The 15584-nt window shown below is 39.9% G+C and overlaps 1 protein-coding gene across 2 annotated transcripts; it reads right to left on the reverse strand.

Moving 5' to 3' along the window:
• Positions 1-11880: 11880 nt before the first annotated feature.
• Positions 11881-15486, reverse strand: RPL6 (ribosomal protein L6). 2 transcript variants are annotated; one of them, XM_053473253.1, is made up of 7 exons: positions 15382-15486; positions 14340-14489; positions 14157-14255; positions 13876-14019; positions 13493-13541; positions 12984-13168; positions 11881-12033 (listed from the first exon to the last, which is right to left on the reverse strand). In XM_053473253.1, exons 2-7 carry the CDS (start codon positions 14487-14489, stop codon positions 11881-11883), a joined length of 780 nt encoding a protein of 259 aa, XP_053329228.1. In that variant the 5' UTR covers positions 15382-15486. The 2 variants fall into 2 exon arrangements, with proteins under 2 accessions (XP_053329228.1, XP_053329235.1); XM_053473260.1 differs by lacking the exon at positions 15382-15486 and adding an exon at positions 15328-15346.
• Positions 15487-15584: the final 98 nt, after the last annotated feature.

The raw sequence follows: 15584 nt of genomic DNA on the forward strand, positions 1-15584 counted from the left end.
GTATGCTGGTAGGAGGTCCCGTTAATGTCATTGGGTGGTCCCGCTGTTGATTGTCAGTGGGAAGTCCTAATGAAGTCAAACTATTGTTGGAGAGGAAGAAAGAGGGGAGTGGGTGACCCGGAGTTTCACCATAGTGATCTGAACACCTGGAAAAGCGAGACTTTACCCTGGGTATCTGGGTGAAACCCAGAAAGTTCCAAGTATGCCTAAGATCTTCCCAGTGCAAATGGGCCTGTCCACTAATGGACTCAAACAAGTCAAGGAGTGGGTGGAATCTAGGCAGAGAGTGGGTATAACCAAACAGCTTCCTCACCTGGAAATTAACCTTTTCACACCCCTATAGACATACATACATAAAAAAGGTGACAGCCTGGAATCTCCTTGGTCAGCAGAAGCTAGCATCCCTGGTTTCCTGCAGATTGGTTGTAACGCCAGTATGTCACTATAATGTGCATGCCCGATTGCACGTCTGACAGTCGCAGCAATACTGAAACCAGCCTGTTAGGGATATTAATGAGACAAAATAGGTAAAACCAATATTTTATCACACACGCAAAATAACGACGCTACCAAATATTGTATTGTATTGTAAGGTGATAGCCTTGCCATCTCCAGTGTCACTCATCAAGGTACCCCAGGACTCGCGTATTACTGTAGGCACTGTTACTTTGTACCCTGCTGATACCGATGTTTGGGAAGGGGAAGTTCAAATGGTTGATGCGTTTCAAAATCTTGATATTCCCATTAATCCTGATCTCCAATATCTGCTTGACCATAAGCCTAACCATACGATACAGATGTCTATCAGGAAGAATAATATTTCTGTTGATGCTTATAAGTACACGGAACAAGATACCAATATCATACACAATGTGGATTGGTCATATTACAGCGATATCATTTTTGGTTCGATGATTGTAACAGTTCTTATATGGCTAATTATTCTTACTGTAAAGTTTTCATTAATCACTTCTCTTACAGGAGCAAAAGTGTTCCAATCTGTGCATTATACCCCTGCATGTCCCATGTCGGACAACATGATTTGAAGTCGTTAATATACCATCTGACGTTTGTTTAGATCATTCTAAAGCAAACTGGATTTTGCTTTGTCATAATCTAAAGGGGGGATTATGTCAGATATTTTATGATAGAAAACATGTATTCCACATATTCTGTATTTTACATGAACACAAAATGGAGTCAGATCCATTTTATTTTACTTAATCATGTAGTGATTATTTCTTTTTGTCCTTGTTCCCTCTATAATTGAGAACAGAGGAGTATTCATGTATACTGATGTTTCAGTGTATATATATGATACTCATATTTACACCATTGTAATTTCTTAATTTACCTGTGAGAGACGCTCTGGTCTAAGAATTAACTTAAAACCATTACATATGTGTTTGGAATTTATCCTTGGTCACCCTAAGCGCCAAATGTTACTTCCTAGATAGTAACTCAGGTCTTGGTAGTCTTACCATGTATCCCCCATTCCAAGTTACATTTCTAAAGATATGCAGTGTCTACTCCTTAACTTTCTCATGGAAGATAACATTAATTGTATCATATATACACTGAAACATCATTATACATGAATACTCCTTTGTTCTCAATTATAGAGGGAACAAGGACAAAAAGAAATAATCACTACATGATTAAGTAAAATAAAATGGATCTGACTCCATTTTGTGTTCATGTAAGATACAGAATATGTGGAATACATGTTTTCTATCATAAAATATCTGACAAGCCGGAGGATGGCCCCAGCTGTAATCTCTCATAGCTCCCCCTGCTGGCTGATTGCACACATTGCGATCAGTAATGCAGGACTATGGAGACCCTGCTTGTTGATTACAGCATGATCAGCATAGGAGAGATCAGAGTGAGAAGAGAGAGAAACTTTGTCTTCCAAAGAATTAAAATATAAAAAAAAAAAAATTAAAAATTGAAATGGTAATTAAACATCAACTAAAAAATGTATAAAACGTTATAGGGAGCCCAATGATGTCACCATGATATCACTGGTATCCGTAAGGTACAAGAAAAGTCCCCAAAGGCATTTTTCTCCTTATTGCAGTAGGAACATTGCAAATAAATAAATAAAAATATGAATAAATATTTTTCTTAAAAAGTACCCCAATATCTCTTAGCCCTACCACTACAAGTAAGAAAAAAAATATCCAAACCTCTGCAACCAGTAGTTTATTTTTATAAAAAAATATAATATAAGGTAATATGTAAACAATGGATGTGGCCCTCTTGAACATAAAAAAGACTATGCATGTATAATAAATTGTTCAGCAGTGGTACCTACCATGTAGAAGAAATCCTAAGTGAAATTACTCTGTTTGAGTATATATACGGTATTTGTACATATTGGCACTAATAATTATTATGTTTTATGTATTTCTATGATTTTAGGTAAATAATAGTTTATTGCATTTTAAGGTATAATTAACATAAGAACAATGGGAAGGAACAGAAGAGAAAAGGAGCCAAATCGGACATGACGAAAACATGCGTACATAAATGAGATTGTAGTCAGGTAGTGCATGTGTAGCGAGACTTTACAATGACCACTCCTCACCGGTTACCCGTATAATAGATAGCGTGAAGCAACGCGGAGTGGCTAGCCAATGACTACTGGGTCTAAGATTATAGTCGCTACCACCATGACAAACAGACGCAAGCACATGAAGACAGACAAAGCCAACACATACAGTGGAAGGGAATAGGACAAAGATATGGGGGGGGGGAATAATAATAATAAAAAAAAAATAATAAAAAACAAATAAAAAATAAATAAATAACTAAATAAAAAGGGGGAGGGGGGACTAGAAGTGGACCAGTAAAGAACAGGAGGCTGCCAGCGTCGGATTCACTGCCGAAGCAGTGACGCTAGCAAGAGAGAGGATTGGAAAGATAGCCAGCACGCCCATATTTTCTATAGAAGATCCTGAAAGTATAACAGCAATGTAGCAAATGTAGCAAATGGTAGCATTAGGAATAGTGAGCCAGGTGCTACAAGAGTTATTATATGTATTAGTTCAGTACCAGTGCATTTGTGGTTTTATCTATAAAAAAATTCAAATGGAATTCTTTACATTTGCAAACCCAAAGCAATTTGCGAAGCTAACGCAAAAGACAAACTAGACAAATCAATGTAGAGTTAATTGTGCTCGTTTATCCAACGAGCAATATGGGAATGTTCTCTTATGTGCCACCATAATGCTCTTTCCAATCGCTGGATCTGGACAAAAATCTGACCATGGGCAAACTAAGTCTCTTTATTCTCTGCGCTTTCATATTTTCTGAATCTTTCTTACAAGAGCCCATCAGCAACTATTAGCACAAATACACATAACACATGCTGTATTACCCTACAATCCAAGTAGAAACTGCTATAATACTAGTAATACTGTAATCTATAGTGTTCAGGATCCGCCACAACTTCTCTTTCAATTTGTCAGTATTGTGTGTGTAGTCCACTATCAGACCGAGCTATCAGTGTACTGTATAATAATTAGCGTATTCACATTTTTAGACTAATTTATTGGGTTTTTGTTTGTTTTGTTTTTTTAACATTATGACCTCTCATTTTGTTTTCACATATATCCCTAACCTGTATATATATAGTATTTAAGTATATTCACTACCTCTGTAACAGACCACAATCCCGATAATGCTCACATTATTACCACAATGAGAGTTATATATTAGTAAGGCCGTATGATGGTTTTTTTCTGTTTGTATATTTTATTAATTTATTGATGAACTCTTGTTAGGTTTCTGTGTTTCCATTTGCCTAGCATTCTGTGTATAATGTATGTGTGTTCTTACTCATGTTGGGACATCTCCAGGACTGGGTAATGGATATGTCCTTGCGTGGTCGATTAGCCAGCTGTTAAAGGAAATAAAATCCCAGAAGAGTGGTGGGTGGAAAAGTACTAAAAGAGGAATGTTACCTACATAGTAATAATTAGGGATAATGATTGTTGTCTTACTGTAAAATAAAAAAACACAGTATGTATATAGGTAGAATGAACGTTGGGATAGAGAATGTGACAGCTATCCTTAACCAAGTCCTTTAAGTTCTTTGAAATCCCTTTTTTATATTGCAACTTTTGTCTAAAAGTAACTCATCTGTGGTTTTCTTACCGGAAAACCAACTGAGTGCCTTTTATTGAAACACAAGAAATCCTTTCATAACAGTACCTTGTGTTGCTTTTCCCCTGACTATATTACCTTTATATCTGAATCTAGCATGAGAAATGAAATGATACCCAAACTCTATCCAAGAATACTGCTTAGATCACGTCCAATTGGATTTTGTATTGACACAAGCTGTTGGCACAGTGTAAAATACCCCCAAAATTATGAAGACGGCATGGTGCCACAGCATCAGAGAAAGCAAAATAATAGTAAAATATGACAGAACTGCGTATCTGTGCTTAGAATGCTACAGCACTCGATGCTGTTTATTTGCTAGGGAGGAACTTTAACCTCCTCATAGATAAAAAAATGAGAATGAAAAACACAAAATCCATAGATATTAAAATAATATTAACATACATTAGTAGATGCTTTAATGCAGTGGCAGGCAACTCACATACAGTACAAAGTAAAATGTTACAGTTAAAGGAGATTACAATGACATTTACAGGCAAAGCACCATAAAATATGGCACATAAAGAAAATACTTAGGAAAATAAGGTAGTATTTGTAAAGTTTTCTGTATACTGCTACATAATTACAAAGAAACCAAAACAGGTATATCTCCATTTTACTGAATAACTCCTCAGTCCTCAATGTCTACTCTGTACATACGGTAGATTGTGCATGGTTGCCCCTAGTGGTAGAAAACAATGATTGCAACAAAACAGGATATCTTTACATATCTAACTTTAATGAAAAGAAACAACGTCCAAATACATGAAAGTACAAACATATAAACAAATTAAATAAAATGTATTTAGTGGTACAAAACCAGTATTCAAATCTAATCACACAAAAATACAAACATTGAAATAATGTCATAATTGTCCCAAGATTTAGGTTTAAATCTACATCCATATCCAGAGAGCAGAACTGGTCATTTATTGGGTGATAATTAACTTTTTCATTTAAGACTTCTGGAAAGGACTTCTGAGATTATCCTGGACCTTCTGATGCAGTTGTTGTTGCATTCATTTTGCTGCCACTGTCGGAACGATCAGATAATGAAGATTTTTTATTTGTTGAACATGTATCAGAAGCCAATATGAGTTCTTCAGCGTGTGTTTTCTATGTTTGTCCCTTTGTTTTTCTGTAGATGTACTTGGTTACGTTGATATTCTTATTACATACTAGATACGAGTGCAAATAATTGACGAACATAAAAACTAAAGGTTTCCATCTTTCACCAGAATTTGACATACTTACCCTTTTCTCCAAATGCAAGCTCCATGATCATAGACATATTTCTGTTTGAGAAGAGATCAATTTACGACACATTACAATGGGATTATTCCCTTTGGTGGTTGATGGCAAAACCCAGGGATGTACCTAGAGTATTCGGCACCAGTGTTCCCTCTAAGCTGTGCGCTTGTGCGCATGCACATAGCTTTTTTAGAGAGCCAAAAATTGTGCGCACAACAGTTTTTCCCAAAAAAAGACAAAAATAATTTTTTTGAAACTTTATGCGGCGTGGATATTGTGCGCACAAAATTTTTGCTCTGTGAAACTTTTTGCACAAGAGAAATTTTCTGTGCACGCCAACTAAGAAAAATTAGATGGAACATTATTTGGCACCCAGGGTGGATACTATATTTGGCACCTCCCATCCCTCCGCACACTTTAAAATATGAAAACATCCACATTCTTGCTCACACTTACTCATGCTCTCTCACTTTCACATTCACTATTACTTTTTCTTTCTTCATCTAATTCTCTGTGAACCAGGCCTCTTGGAGCACTTCTGCAAAAGGGTGGAGCTTCCGGGCACACCCTCTCCCCTATTGGAGGAAGTACTCAGAGAGGTCAGAATATTGAACACGGATTTGGGAATAAGAGAAGCATTTCTGCTCCTCTCTTTCTCCGCAAATTTGTCTGCATTATCCTGGCCTTTCAGAGTACTTCTGCAAAAGGGTACAGCCACAGAGACAGCTTCTCTCCCATTGCCCTTGCAGAAGTGCATCAGGAGGCTTGGTTCACAGAGAAGCAGATAAAGAAAAAAAGACATGGGGAGAAGCCTGAAGACTGAAAAGGCAAGAGAAGGTATATTATTTTTCTCTAATCTAGTGTTTCAAGATGAAAAAGAACAGTAAACCAGGAAGGGAGTGAGACTAGTCCTCCTCCTCGTCTTGGAATAAAACCTGCACCCTCCTCAACACCAGGAGATTTCTGGCACACCATATAACATCATTTATATAGCACATTAGGTGCCAAGTATTCACAGTTATACCCTTCATTTGTACCAGGAAAGAGTTTGTAAAGTAGAGAGTGGTAAGACATATAATTGCTCTATATTGAGTCCAGGTCTCCCAACAAATGGGCTCTGTCAGTCTCTATATCTGCATAGCCCACTGGCATTGATAGATGTGTAGTTGGAAGGCTTTCGTGGATGGTCATCCAAGCCATGGCATTATGCTGCTTAGTCAGCCAACGGTAAAAGTAGAAGGCTGATTTTAGATGGGTCCACACCAGCGTATAGGAATTTTACCTTTGACTCATGTATATATATATATATGCACTGAATATTTTTCATTTTTTTTTATTTTTACACAATCTCATATATATATATATTTTTACAAATCAACAAGAAATGCAAATATTGCAATTATATTTTTGACAACATAAAGAATAAGCAAAACTTGATATACTGAGAGTTGGGGCCCCATAGTGGCTAGAAAAAGAAAAACAGCTAAACAAAATTATATCTTTTCTTAACGTTGACATCCTAAAGTATTTCACTAGGGGCATTGTAACACTTTTTATTTAACGATACATTGCAGTATGTTTTTTTTTTAACCCATTCTATCCAAACAGTATTTCAGTAAATTTATTTCCCTGACTACTTGAAATTACTGAAACAACTCATGATTTGTATTCAGAAAGTACAGGAATATTATTATTATCTTTTATGTAAATAGCGCCAACAATTTATGCAGCGCTTAATACAATACATATATTCAAGGGGTCTGGCAAGACTAGAATTGACAGACCGATACATTAGGTGGAGAGAGCCTGGCTTGCAAGCTTACAATCTTGAGGGAATGGGGTGACAAACATAAGGCACAGAGACGGGTGAGAGGTAGTGTGGTGGTTGTATCAATGACAGGGAACTTCTGGTAGCTAAGATGGTGTGGCTTCTCTGAAGAAGTGGGTTTTGAGATATTTCTTGAATGTTGGGAGGAAGAGTGAAAGCTGAAGGTTCGGTGGAAGTAGATTCCAGAGATATGTGGCAGCCCAAGTGAAATCTTGTAGACTGGAAAAGAAAGACGTGATAAGTGAGGAGCAGAGCCTTAGCACATGGGAAGAACGTAAGGATCGAGCAGAGGAGTGTTTGTTTATGAGGGCAGAAAAGTAGTAGTGTTATGAAGGGCCTTGTATGTTGGAACCAGGATTTTAAATTTACTAATGTAATAGGGAGCCAGTGGAGGATTTCACAGAGTTGGGAAGCAGAAGAGGAGCGGCGTGCAAGAAAGATAAGCCTAGCAGCAGCATTTAGGATAGACTGTAGAGGAGAGAGTCAAGACAATGGAATGTCAACCAGAAGAGTGTTGCAGTAGTGAAGACGGGAAATAAGTGAATGAACCAGAGTTTTTGTGGATTCTTGGGTGAGGAATGGGCGGATGCGAGAGATGTTTTTATGGTGCAAGCAGGATGATCAGGTGAGAGACTGAATGTAAGGGATGAAGGAGAGATCTGAGTCAAGGATGACCCCAATGCAGGGCCGGACTGGGACTGAAAAGCAGCCCTGGAAAAATTTGGAGACCAGCCCCATATAGTTTATCTCACGGTCGCGCTCTTTAACCACACGCACCCCTTATACACACCCGAGTCACACTATTCGCCATTCTTTTTATCTCATTATTTGTATTAAAATGCCAGAAAGCAAAAGTTTTAAAAGGCCCTAATAAATGAAATACATTACACATAATGGGATCAAAACATTTGCTACAGCGAACATTTTAGATGAAAAAGTTCAGTGGAACAAAACAGTGATCACATTATTCTTCACGATATTCTGGTAAGAAACTTTTGTTTCTTTATTAATTCATGTAGACTATTTTTTTCATATTTAATATAAGCTATGATTGAGACATGTTTGGTTTTTTTTCCTTTTATTTGCCAACCTACCCCCGAGTTATGCACATCTGCCCCCAGGCTTGCCACTCTGCCCCCCTGATATGCCTTCTAACCCCCTATATGCCACTCTGCCTCCAGAAATGCCTTATACCCCCTATATGCCACTCTGTCCCATGATATGCCTTTTAACCCCCTGTATGCCACTCTGCCATATAGGGGTCAAAAGGCATATCATGGGACAGAGCGGCATATAGGGGGTATAAGGCATTCCTGGAGGCAGAGTGGCAAAAAGGGGGTTAAAAGGCATATCATGGGGCACTCTGCCTCCAGAAAAGCCTTATGCCCTCCTATATGCCACTCTGCCTCCCCGATATGCTTTATACCCTCCTATATGCCACTCTGCCCCATGATATGCCTTTTAATCCCTTATATGCCACTCTGCCTCCCTGATATGCTTCAATCCTCCTATATGCCCATCTGCCCCGTGATATGCCTTTTAACCCCCCCTTTTGCCACTATACCTCCAGATATGCCTTTTGACCTCCTCTATGTCACTCTGCATCCAGAAATGCCTTATACCCCTATATGCCACTCTGTCTCATGATATGCCTTCTAACCTCCTATATGCTACTCTGCCATATAGGGGGTTAAAAGGCATATCATGGGACAGAGTGGCATATAGGGGGGTATAAGGCATTTCTGGAGGCAGAGTGGCATAAAGGGGGTTAAAAGGCATATCATGGGGCACTCTGCCTCCAGAAAAGCCTTATGCCCCCCCATATGCCACTCTGCCTCCCTGATATGCCTCAACCCTCTTATATGCCCCTCTGCCCCGTGATATACCTTTAACCCCCTTTTTGCCACTATACCTCCAGATATGCCTTTTGACCTCCTATGTGTCACTCTGCATCCAGAAATGCCTTATACCCCTATATGCCACTCTGTCCCATGATATGCCTTTTAACCCCCTATATGGCAGAGTGGCATATAGGGGGTTAGAAGGCATATCATGGGACAGAGTGGCATATATGGGTATAAGGCATTTCTGGAGGCAGAGTGGCATAAAGGGGGTTAAAAGGCATATCATGGGGCACTCTACCTCCAAAAAAGCCTTATGCCCCCTATATGCCACTCTGTCCCATCATATGCCTTTTAATCCCCTATATGTCACTCTGCATCCAGAAATGCCTTATACCCATATATATGCCACTCTGGCATATAGGGGGTTAAAAGGCATGTCATGGGACAGAGTGGCATATAGGGGGGTAAAAGGCATTTCTGGAGGCAGAGTGGCATATAGGGGGATACACTTACATACACACACATGCTGAAAACACATTCAAAAAAATATTATACATTTTGTACAAAAAAATACATTACTTTACTCACCTTCTACTTCTCTTCACTGACCTGACATCCGGTGCTGCAGCAGTCTGAGTGCGAGGGGGCGGAGCTTCCACCTCACGCTGCTCCCATCACTATGCAGCCATCGGACTGCTGGGAATGTAATCTAAACGGCCGGTGCGTGCTGATGCCCCCGGCCGGAGCTACTTTAACACTTTTTTTTTTATTTATATGGTAAGCAGGATCGGCTCGCCATATAAAGTAAAAAAAAAAGTATTAAAGCAGAGCCGGCCGGCGGCATCAGCACGCACCGGCCGTTCAGATTACATTCCCAGCAATCTGACAGCCGCATAGTGATGGGAGCAGCGTGAGGGGTGAAAGGTCAGTGCGAGGGGGCGGAGCTTTCACCCCTCACGCTGCTCCCATCACTAGGCGGCCATCGCACACGGCTGCTGGGTGCCGATGCGGTCGGCCGGCGATACTGTAATACATTTTTAAAATTTAATATGGCAAGCCGGACCAGCTTGCCATATTAAATTAAGAAAAAAGTATTATAGTAGCGCCGGCCGCATCAGCACCCAGCGGCCGCTCAGATTAGATTTCGGGCAGCCTGGGGGGCAATTGCCCCTCGTCCCAGCCCACGGACCTTCCGGCCCACCGGGAAATTTCCCGGTATCCCGGTGGGCCAGTCAGGCCCTGCCCCAATGCATCGCCCCTGGTTAGTAGGAGAGATAATCGTGTTGATAAAGAACTCAGGAAGTGGGGTGGAGATGGAAGAAGGGAAAATGAGTTCAGTTTTAGAAAGATTAAGTTTCAGGTTGCATCGTGAGATCAATGAAGAAATAGCAGACAAGCAGATGGTAACACGGGACATGAGAGATGGAGAGAGATCAGAAGACAGGTAGATTTGAGTATCATCTGTATGTAGATGATGCCGGAGGGCAAATGAGTTGATCAGATTGCCAAGAGATGAAGTACAGAGAGAGAACGGGGGAGGGCTAAGGACTAATCCTTGGGGGGCACCAACCAAAAGTGGAAGGGGTGATTAGTTTGCTCCATGTCTCATTTGACACATAGTAGAGGCCCATATTTCAGTGTAACCCCAGAAAACTATATTCTCAAAATCAAGACAGCACAGAGGAGCATATTGGCATGTCCCATGCAGCCGATTCCACAACAGCACCATCCAAAGATGGATTAGAGCAAGTCATTAGAAACTGGCCCTCATAGAAGACTTAATTGCAGTTTAGCATTGGCTATTAAAATAGCAGGGTGCTGGGTTGGTTTAACTAGATGCATTAGTAGAAGAGGCGATTCTGCCACTTCACAGAGCTGTGATCAGATCAAACCTTGCCTAGTATAGTGTGCAGATCTGGAGACCTCCAGAAGGATATGGACATATTGAAGTTGGAAAATTGTTGACAGGACACAAGTTATCAGTAGAGACTAAGGGATCTTACAGCTCAAAGGCAAGAGGGGTGATGTGATAATGCTCTTAAGTATTTAAATGGTTCTAGAAGTACAGGAGGGAAGTTTATATCAGGAGAACTATTGGAGCAAGAGGCCATAGACTAAAGCTGGAAGGTAAGGGGTTTAAAACGCTTTTTTTTTTTTAATACAGCCATCTGTAAGAAGTGGTACAGGCTAATACAGTGAGAATCTAAACATGCATGGAATATGTGTAGGGCTATCCTTAAATCTAGGAAAAGACCAAAAGGACCAATATTAGATTTGAGCCTCTTCATCAGGGGAAAAACAAGCAGAGTAGATGGGCCAAATGGTTACCTTTCTAGCCTACATTAGGTTTTGCAACATATTTCCATCTGCATTTATTCACCCTGCCCCAGTGTTTAAAAATAACTGTTGCACCCTGGGATTACATGGACACAAAATGTTACGTAATCATTTATCTAGTTGAATTTAAACATTCATGTTTAACTATAGCATGAAGATCTTGGAGGCTCAGTAGTCAGAACAGTGAAGGTGCAATGTAAACAGCCATGATGATGATATGGATTTTCAACAACCCCTTGTGTCCAAATACACATCACTAGATCTTGTCTTTGCAGGGCTGTACTTGTTTTACATTAACCAGCAAGTCACAAAACTCACCATTATAACAATCATTAATTACAAATGACAATTGCAGACGTTTGCAACATTGGGCAGTTTGGATATTCCTTTGACACAATAAGTACAACGTAACAGTTTTTTCCATTAGTTTTATTAGGCCATTGTGACTCATTAGAACACCAGTTTGTGAGGGTACATTCCATTTGACAAGAAAAATACAGAGCGCAAGTATCCACGCATCTGGGGTTCTTTCTTGACCAGGGGCAGGAGCTGAGAGTCCACAAATTTCTGATCTGCTTTGCGCTGTTGTGTGACTGCATATTTCTGGAGGAAAGAAATAAAGTGTGTCATACACAAAGACAACAGCAGACAAATCACATGAAGAACGGTGTACTAAAGTTTGTATTCACTGCAATCACAAGGAAATCTATATAAATACGTTCACGTATCCACACTTACTCAAGTGTTAACATATCAACTCAGATGCAGTTTAATACTAGTATTTGATTTATATCGCATCACGCCACAGAGCTGTATAATAACAGACAGCTGTGTATCAAATATATTGTTTTGTCAGTTTTAGTACATTAAACTAATGAAATTATTAATAATGCCCTAACAGAAAAGGGTCTTATGTGTGAAGGGCAATTCTTGGGCAATGTTTTAAAAACGATCTTATAACCAACCGAAAAATCCAACACAAAGCCCATCCCAAAAACAAAAACTTTGAATTGGAATAGTGATATGACCACATTTTCTATCTTTGCTCCCTCCTTAATCACAATAAGCCCATCTCCAGAAGATCATTAAGCAGGGGGCTACTAAATGTGGGAACTGTCTAAGTTCATCAGGAAACTCTAAAAGATAGCTTGGAAGAAACACTAGATACGAGATGCAATAGATCTAGATAGAGATGCACTTTATAGAGAAGAAAAAAAAAAACAAAAAAAAACAAAACTTCTGGACCCACTAGTTTTAAATTCTTGAAAATAGTTGATAAACAGACCCAGCCATCAGGCAGAAGAGCTACTTAGATTCTTTTTATGGGTACAAAACTATGCATTCCTAACAAGTTGTGCCACATGTCTTAATTGCATGCATTATAATTTGTTAAAGCCATAAAATTAAAGTCACAATGCTATATAAATGGGACTAAGTCCAGGCAAAATATTACAGGTAGAGGATACACCTGTAAGGACCTAGCCACAAAAATACATCTGAAATAGAACACATCCACAAAGAGCTAAAGGACTAATCTGTGGAGGAAAACTTACTTCTTTCTCAGTGTCAAAGATTTCCCCTTCCTGGTGCTTGGGTTTGCGCAGCTTCTTCTTCTTAAAGTAAGTGTCAGTCAGATGCTTGGGGACCTTGACAGTTGAGATATCAATCTTGGTAGAAGTGGCAATGACAAACTTCTGGTGAGCCCTGCGCAGAGGCACTCTGTTGATAACTAGAGGTCCTGCATAGGAAGAAAAAAACATGAACATATCAAGTCACATTTCCATTTTACATCTGAGTAACGTATAGTTTTTAGCAGTTTTGTTTGAATGAACTAGGAACAATATGTCAAAATACAGGCCGGCATGCATGAGGTTGGGATTAAGGCATGTTAAATATGTTCCAGCAGTGTACAATACTATCAAACCGTTAACTAGGGAAATGGGTTGCTCCACTGGCCATACGTACACAAACTAGCTCCATCTTGTATAATAATTGAAGTTTAGTTCTCAAAAAATAAATGGAAAGTATTCATTTTCTCAGAGGGAAAAACAAATGTGGTTACCTGTTACCAGCAAAAGGCCAGATTGAAGCTGCTTCAAGAAGACAACACGCTGTAAAAAGAGAATGATGTTCTGTGTATTAGTATTGCCAGCGAATTATCTATAAACATAGCAGGGTCTTGGCCTTGTTATATTTTTATGACACTAAACAGAGGCCTAATCACAATTTGTAGCATGAAACTTAACATAATGCAGAAGAAACAGAATGTGAAAGAAAAAGGCTTTTCAAGCTGATCATAAACACACAGAACAGATTTTTTTTTAAAATTTATTTAAAGGTTATATATAAGTTTACAGTGCACGGACATAAACAACAAGTTAGATACTGCTAGAGCCATTACTTAAGAACTCTTGGAAAAGTGAAATTACTAGCTAGAAACAGTACCTTTCCCCTGTGACGTCCATCAAGGAGGATAAGTACAGTCCCAGGAGTAATGGAAGCACGCAGGTGGCGCTTATGTTGACTGAAGGGCTTCTTGCCATGGCTTAGTAGTTTACGAGGAACATCTTCAGTGGGATAGAAGCGGGGCTGGGGAAAAGAGTTAAACATTTGTCACAAAACCGAAAAATAATTTTAAGCTTGTGAGTAGCCCCCTTACCCAATGCATCAGTTTTGCCATACTATGAGTGCATGCACTGTAAGAATCGCTCGTGATTTTTCCTTACCATCTTGCGCAGCTTTGTCACACGAGTACCACCATTCTTATCCCCACCGACGGTCTTTGTGACAGTTGCTTGTGGCTTCTCCTTTTTCTTCTTTTCAATCTGTGGGTGGAAAAATAAGTAGTTTAAGATGGTGAAAACTTAAATAAAACCAACTACTACTCTGGTCAACACAAGTTTTCTTACCTTTGTTTCTGGGGCCTTGTACTTGCGCTTGTATAGGGCTTTTCTGGCATACATTACAGAACGGGAATACTTCCCAATTCCACGCGCCAGCACCGGGTTGCGGCTGGCATGGTGTCTCCTCACCTTCTTCACAGCCTGCTCTTCTGCCATCTACAATGTAGAGAGACAAGCGCTGTAAAAATCATACAGTGCAGCATATTGCTGATGGGCTAGGGTTGTCTCCCCGTACTATCAAACACAGGTCCCAGTACTAGGTGAACGCTCACAGGCAAACTGGTCAAGTTTAGATTTTAGCACATTTTCCCCCATTAACAACCTACCACTTCAGGGTTAGTTACACGCCAGTTTAAAAGTTAAAGATAAAAGCCATTTAGTTCAAATAGCATCTGTGCAGAAATCCCACAACAAGAAGAGATTAACAAACTACCAAAAATAGAAGCCAAGCAAAACATCTGTAGAACGAGTTATATCAAGATAAAGGAAAGCTACAAACACATAATACAAACGCTAAAAATCCCAAGAATACGTCAAATCATATCTTCAGTAGAGGACTAATAGCATGGACTTCGAGCACTAGTGTAGAACATCGTGGGTGCTCGATGTAGTTTAGAACCCCACGTCAAGCACTCAACTAGAACCCAGCATCAGTGCGTTAGTTCAGTACATTACTCCATGGCAGTCAGGGCTCGGAAGCGGCGCTGGCCTGATCTATACAGTTAATTGAGCTACACAACAACGTACGCACCCGCGGAATTCTCCGAAATTTAACGTAACAGACCCCACACCTTTCTCTCATACGCCACTTAAGTACTTCCAAGACACGCACCCAACTCAAGCGCGGCCTGGGTCACTGTCGTGTATTGACAGAAATAAATACCCAAGACGGTTGCCAAACGCAACAATATACGGGAACTCGGACGGCAAATTTGCTTTGTAACAACCGCCGATATTTGTAACAGATGCGGGATGGTTAAAAACGGAGGATTACATTGGATTATGTGCTAAGGCAAAGTGACTGCCGAGAAGCGTCCGCCATTCCTACCTTGGCTGAAAGGAAAAAGGAACTACATCCGGGCAACGCGGGTATAAAAGCCGGCCTCCTACGTCACACGCGTCGTAGAGAATCATGGGAGATGTAGTCCACTAGCTGTATTTCAGAAAGCAGTAGATATTCAAACTCGTTATGTACGTAAAAGGGTTAGCGTTGTTATCGCTACAATTGGTGACGGCTTATAGTGCTATTAA

Source organism: Spea bombifrons, chromosome 1 (genome assembly GCF_027358695.1).
Source record: "Spea bombifrons isolate aSpeBom1 chromosome 1, aSpeBom1.2.pri, whole genome shotgun sequence".
NCBI classification, from domain to species: Eukaryota; Metazoa; Chordata; class Amphibia; order Anura; family Pelobatidae; genus Spea; species Spea bombifrons.